The following is a 6,375-nucleotide window of genomic DNA, read 5'->3' as shown; positions in this document are numbered from 1 at the left end:
TGGGGTCTGGGGACATCAGGCCTTCTTAGCCAGGCCCAGGCTTTGTGCAGAGATTCAGGCCGCCCTGCGTGTGCAAAGACGGCCTGCAAAGTTCCGAGTGACCACAGGCTTGCGTGGCCACCGCCTGGAGCCAGCCCCTCATCCACATCCCCTCCGTCCGTCCGTTTGTGCGTGGCAGAAGTGTTTATTACCAAAGGAAGTCCCGGGGCAGCCTGTTCCCGCGCCTAGCCCTCCCCGGGCACGCCGACGCCCGGAAGGTTCTCAGGAGCCAGGCACAGGCAGGTGCCGGCGGGGCTTCAAGGCCAGGACACTGTCCACCTCCCTGGGTGGCCGCAGGCGGTGCCACTGAGCCACGGGCCTGCGCGCGTGGGCCAGCGTGTCCGCCCAGTGCTGCAGGGGCTGGCCGGAGGCCCGGGCGCCCAGGAGCACCTTGCCCACGGACTCAGCCCGGAGATGGGGGCCGCGGGCCCAGACAGCCAGTACCAGGTCCACCCTCTGCAGAGGCAAGGCCAGGGTGGGAGGCGGAATGGAGCCGGTCTGGCCCCATGCCAGGTCCCGTCCCCACCAGCCTCTCCCCTGCAGCTGCCCACCTGGATCTGACTGACAGGCACGGAGAAGGTGAAGGCCTGGTTGAAGTAGGGGGCGGCAGTGCCCTTCTGGGGAGAGGTGGCCCTCTTCTTCCACTTCCTCTGGTTTAGCAGGAGCTGGACCTTCACGTAGGGCTCTGGGGGACGACAGGGGACGAAGGACACCCACCGTGGAGCGTCCAGCCTGAGGGCCCCAGCCCTCTGTCCATCCAGGTGGGCCGATGTGTCTCTCACCTGCCAGCCCAGGACTCAGGCCTCGGGCCTCCAGTACCACCACAGTCAGGCGGCCTGAGCCGGGCATGTACTGCAGCGAGAAGCACAGCTCTCCGCTCTGCTCCAGCTGCAGGCAATCAGAAGAGAGGGGGGCTCCATCCTGGCCCGGGGAGCTCGCCCCTGCAGCCTCTCCCCTGGGGCCTTGGTCTCCCCCGTGGCACGAGGCCAGGTGTCCCTCCAGCTCGGCCCGGAGCCTCACCTGGACGGTGCCAGGCGGGCCCAGCTGGTACCAGCGCTCCAGGACATGGTGCAGGTCCATGGTGCCCAGAGGCAGACGCAGCTCTCCCAGGGACGCGTGCTCTGAGAAGCGCGTGCAATCCAGCAGCTGCACCTGCAGGGCAGCCCGCGGCAGCTCCTCTGGCAGGACCTGCAGGCAGGGCTGTGAGCCTGGGCCAGGTCAGCCCCCTCCCCTGGCTCCCCGCAAGCCTGGCGAGACTCACGGGGAAGCAGCAGGTTTCCTCAAACACAGGGCAGAGTGTGCCCCGGTGCACCTTGCTCTCGTGCCGCCGCCCGGCCTGCGTAGAGATGCTGACGCGGGCACAGGGGTCTGCCGTGCCCTCGGCCTGCAGGTCTGCGGCCTGCCTCAGGCCTACCTTGATCTGGGAACCGGCAGGTGAACTCAGCCCAGGGGCCAGCACACCCCACTGCCCGGGCTTGTCCCAGTCCAGCGAGCCGCTCACCTCCTGGCTCCCAAAGTCATACTCTAGAGAGAGCAGGACGCGCCCCCACTGCTGGGCGCCCCCAGAGCCGGCGTCTGCGGCGTCTGCGTCCGGCTGCACCTGCGTGAGCAGGGACAGAGCCGAAACCACTGCACGTGTGACAGCGTGCCCACACCTGAGGCCAGCACTCAGCACACCCTCTCCCAGACTGGGCCCTGGAAGGCTCCTTCCCCCTCATCTCCAGGAAACTGTTCAGCCTCAAGCAAAAACGTGGCACCTATGTCCCCGTGGCCTCGTCAAGAACCCGCTCGGCTCCCCAGTGACCAGACTCTGTCCCTCTATACGCGGTCCCCCCTCCCCTCTGAGCATGCCCCCCTCCTGTGCCAGGAAGGCTGACTGGGCGTCCCTGGGCTCTGGGCCTGGACATGGCCCCCTAGGGCTGAGTGCGGGCCGCGCTGGGCTCAGCTCCTCACCAGGTGAGCCACGGTTTGGCCGGAGACGCTGCCCAGGCCCACGGCCTCCTTGTCTCCTGGCTGCTTCCGGTGGCGACGGTGGCGGTGGTGGCAGCAGCAGAGAACACAGAGCAGACAGGTGATCAGGACTCCCACGGCCAGAGCCACGGCGAGGAGGGCCCCGCGGGGCCCTGAGCCAGGACGTGGGAAGCTGAGGTCTTTCTGTGGCTGACCTCGGCCCTCACCCTGCTAGGCCAGCCCCACTCCCCGGCCTGGGGGCTCCCACCACTCACAGGGGCCTCTGGACACGAGGTCTGGAGCCAGCCCAGGCGCGGCGGTGGGGCCTGCAGGGCTCAGGGTACTGTGGGGGTCTGACATGTTCCACTCCTGCCGGTTTGGAGAGGGCCGTCAGTGCTGTGGCCCTCGGACCTCTGCCGGCTGCCTTGCCTGGGTGCAGCGGCCAGGCCAGGGTTCAGGAACCCAAAGAGAGGGGCGCTGGGCCTTGGCCAAAGCATGAGCTTGGTTGCCACAGGCCCAGCCGCCTGGCCGCCTCCCCAGCAGAGTCGACCAGGCCCGGGCGGGGCGGGGGGGGCTCTGCCCCTGTTGGCCGTCACACATGGGCTGCCCTCCCTTCTCAGGGAGCCCACTTCCTCCCGTGTCTCTCTCTGGGCCCTGGGCCTTCCTCGGGGCTCATCTCATCCTTGGGAGAGGGTCTCTCCTCATGGAGAGCGGCCCCATCCCCCTACCCACAGAGGGGTCCACAGGTGAACCTTTCCAGTGTGGCCCAGGCCCCGAAGCACTGGGGACACAGGAAGGGGTCTTCGGGAGGTGGGCCGCCTGGGGTCCTGGGCTGAGGCTGGACGCTTTCTAGAGCAGGCCTGGGCTGGGTGCTTCCCTGGCATAGGCGAGGGGGGCAGGCAGGGGCCAGAGGAGCTGGGAGGGCCAGGACATTCCTGCACGCTGACTCACCACCTGCCCAGACTCGCACCTGCCCGCTTGCCTGTCCGGCCACCTTGGCATGTGTGGGTTGCCCGCGCTCCTGCCCAGGGCCTGGGGAGGCAGAGCACCGCCAGGAGCTCCTCCCGCCCTTCGGGAAGGAGGAAAGGAGGGCTCCGGTGCACTGGGTCCGCTCTGGCCCCGGGCAGCCTGCAGAGCTGGGTCTGGGGAGGGCCTGCCTCCTGCACTCTGCTTCCTTGGGCCTCATGAGGCTTCCAGGAAGACATGGAGCCTGAGCCTGGCTGAGTGCTGTCGAGACCTCCGGGCCTTGGGGCCGGGGGGGCCGAGCCCTGCAGCGTGCGGTGCCCAGGCAGGGACCCAGGCCGGGTTGGTGGCCAGCTGCAGCCCAGCTCCATGCTGGGCCCAAGGCCCGCCATTGTCTCAAACTTCATTCTGAACAAGACGTAGCCCCTTTTCACTCTACCCGCACCCCGCAAATGGTGCAGCTGGCTTGTAATTTGGTGATGGCTCTGGTCTCTCATTTAGTTGGTGGGGACCCTTAGATTGGGGGGTTGCTCTGAACCTTCACCCTTCCCTGCCCCCTGCCCTGCCTTCTGAGGCCACTCCCAGGTGAACTCTGTGCCTGGCACATAGCTTCCAGAAGTGTCTAGTGTCCGTGGGGAGAGTTGACGGGCAGGACTGCTGAGTCCTGCAGAGCTTCTGGACCGGGCAGACCCCTCACCGCCAGGGGTCACGGCCATCTCTTCTATACCTGTGCACTCTGGACATACAAGTACATTGTTGGGGGGGTTTTGTCTCTGTGTTGTGTTTTTATTGGTTGTTGGTCTTGAACTCAGGGCCTGTGCACTGTCGCTGCTGAGCCTTTAACCAAAGCACCACTTCCAGGTTTTGAGTCTAGCCTAGGTGGCTTTTTAAATTTTTTATGCCAGTCCTGGGGCTTGAACTCAGGGCCTGGACACTGTCCTTGGGCCCTCCCCAAGGCTAGCACTCTACCATGTGAATCACAACACCACTTCCAGCTTTTTCTACATATGTGTCCCCGAGGAATCGATCCTCAGGTCTCGGCCTCCTAAGTAGCTAGGAAGCAGGCAGAGCCACCGATGTCCAGCTGTGAGTCTTTCTTTTTTTAAGGATTGTGAATTTGGGATCTGTGGTCAATACAATCTCTATGTTTATGTACACCTACATGTGCCTGCGTGTCCTTGTGGTGGGTATAGGTGTGCCTGTGTGTGCCTGTGGTGTGTGTCTGTGTGTGCCTGTGGTGTGTGTCTGTGTGTGCCTGTGTGCCCGCGGTGTGTGTCTGTGGGGTGTGCCTGTGTGTGCCTGTGGGCTCCTCTCCCTGTGCCCTTGTCTGACCTCTCTCCCTTGGCCCAGGGAAGGCCTTGGAAGCGTGCGGGGTGGCGGTTCTGAGCAGCGTGGTGAAGCTCCTTCTCAGAGCCGGCCGCAGGCTGCCTGGAAGCCAGCTCTGGAAAGGCCTGGAGGCGCGGGGGCCCTCAGGACCTCCAGGGCCCTGACCTCAAGGTTGGGCGGTGAGCGGCCACCAGGTGGTGCTGTGCACGCTACTGGGTCCTGCCGCTTGGCGAAGCCCGCGGGAGGTGGGGGCTTGGGGAAAGCACCGGAGCCCGGTGGGCCCCCCACCGGGCGATCTCCGGTGCCCTGCGCCTTCGGGGAGCTCCGTGGTCCGTGCTGGCACCACCAGCCCTGGAGCACACGGCCTTGGGGAAGGCAGGAGGCCCTTCCCTTCCTGCTGAGGGCCTGACTCCTCACCAGCTCTGTGGACCCAGGGAAAGGAGGCTGCTGTCCTCCCCACTGGTCCTCCCCACCGATGTCCTCCTGAACCCTTCCCCTGAGGGCCTTCCAGGGAGCCTGTGCCTCCTCCTCCAGGGGCTCCAGCCCTGCACCCCGTCCTCCTCTCCCATCGCCCCTCCTCCATCCCTCCCCCTCCCCCATCGCCCTCCCAGTTGGATCCCAGCACAGTGTGGCAGCACGGATTTCCATTGCTCCCCCCAAGTGGAACTGGACTTGGCAGTCTGACGTGGAGCACATGGCTCAGGCCCCTCCTGGAAGGATGAGTCCCCACCATGGGACAGCTGCCCCTCTCACCTGCAGCCCGCCGTCCACTGTGGTCAGCTGGCCTCGGGCCGGCCCTGCTGTCAGACAATGCTTGGCGCCTGTGGCCGGAGCCTAGTGTTGGCTCTACCTGGAGTGGAAGGAAGGGGTGTGGGAGGCAGGGCTTTGGGGAGCCCCGCCTCGTGATGGGAGACTCCCCTCGAGTCCTGGGGCCCAGCGTCTGAGCTCTTGCCTCATTCCAGGGATCCTGAGCATCCACAGGCTTACTGGGTAGTTTTTCTTTTCTTTTTTCCAGTCCTGGGCTTGAGCTCAGGGCCTGAGCACTGTCCTTGAACTTTCTCAAGGCTAGAGCTCCACCACTTGAGCCTCAGCACCACTTCTGGCTTTTTCTGTGTAGTGGTACCGAGGAATCGAACCTGGGTCTTTGTGCAGGCTAGGTGAGCATTCTACCACCAGGTCTTGCTCCTGGCCTGCAGCACTGGGCTTAGAAGGAGGGGTTGCAGGGCCCGTGGGGCTGGCCTCTGATAGGCTGTAGCGTCCCCAGACCAGACGCAGTGGCGGCTGGGCCACCTGCCCGAGCCTCCTTGGGGTTCTGGGTTTTGTTGGGGTGAGCTTTACAACCCTGTGGGCCCAGGGCCTGCCACAGTGCAATTGAATCTCAGTCCCAACTTCTGTTGGGCCCAGGCAGGATTTGTCATCTTTGGCCAGTCCACTGGGCCAGTCCAGTTGATCAGGTCTGGCCACCTCAGGGCTGAGGCCAGGATGGCTCCCCAACTCCTTATCAGTGGCTGGCGCCAAAGGTGGGACCAGTTAATGCTTAACAAGACTTGCCCAGTCAGAGAGAGCCCACAGGACTGGTCAGGCAGGATGGGTGACTGAGGCCAGCTCTAGGGTACGGGGGTCATCTGCACACTTGACCCGTGGACAGGTCCATCCCCCGGTGCACCTCCAGCCAGAGAACGCAGCTGCTCTCTTATCAGCCTGTGCCCAACAAGGCCCCCAGGCAAGGAGGTGCCTGTGCTTTCAGGGACCCCGGAGGCCCAGAGCGCAGCTGAGCGCGCTGAGCCCCGGGACAGCTTCCCCAACCTGGCTGTATGGGGGCTTTGTGCCTCCCCAGAGAAGGGAGTCTCCAAGACAAGACGGCGTCTGAGGTTCCTGGGCAGGAAGGAGAAAACCAAACAGAGCTGGCAGCCTGCGGGCCAGCCCCACGGCCCCCAGACAGCGGCTTGGCAGCTGGCAGCCCACGGAGACCTGGCTGGGCTCCGGGGTGGGGGGGCTTCCTTTGAGGACGCCTGGGGAATGTTTGAGGTCAGAACACTGGCTGGGGAGCTAGGAGCCGCTGGCAGGGATGCCGGGACGAGACGTGCTGGGTCAGCA

General features: G+C 65.0%; 1 protein-coding gene across 1 annotated transcript; it reads right to left on the bottom strand.

Moving 5' to 3' along the window:
• Window positions 1-261: 261 nt before the first annotated feature.
• Window positions 262-3,668, bottom strand: Syt8 (synaptotagmin 8). Its single transcript, XM_090347142.1, has 9 exons — window positions 3,653-3,668; window positions 2,265-2,342; window positions 1,993-2,162; window positions 1,541-1,639; window positions 1,301-1,459; window positions 1,060-1,227; window positions 822-927; window positions 591-724; window positions 262-495 (listed from the first exon to the last, which is right to left on the bottom strand). Exons 1-9 carry the CDS (start codon window positions 3,666-3,668, stop codon window positions 262-264), a joined length of 1,164 nt encoding a protein of 387 aa, XP_090203268.1.
• Window positions 3,669-6,375: the final 2,707 nt, after the last annotated feature.

Source organism: Megascapheus bottae, chromosome 16 (genome assembly GCF_031878675.1).
Source record: "Megascapheus bottae isolate mThoBot1 chromosome 16, mThoBot2.hap1, whole genome shotgun sequence".
Taxonomy (NCBI): Eukaryota; Metazoa; Chordata; class Mammalia; order Rodentia; family Geomyidae; genus Megascapheus; species Megascapheus bottae.
The sequence above is the reverse complement of the archived record's forward strand: the minus strand, read 5'-3'. Positions and strand labels throughout refer to the sequence as shown.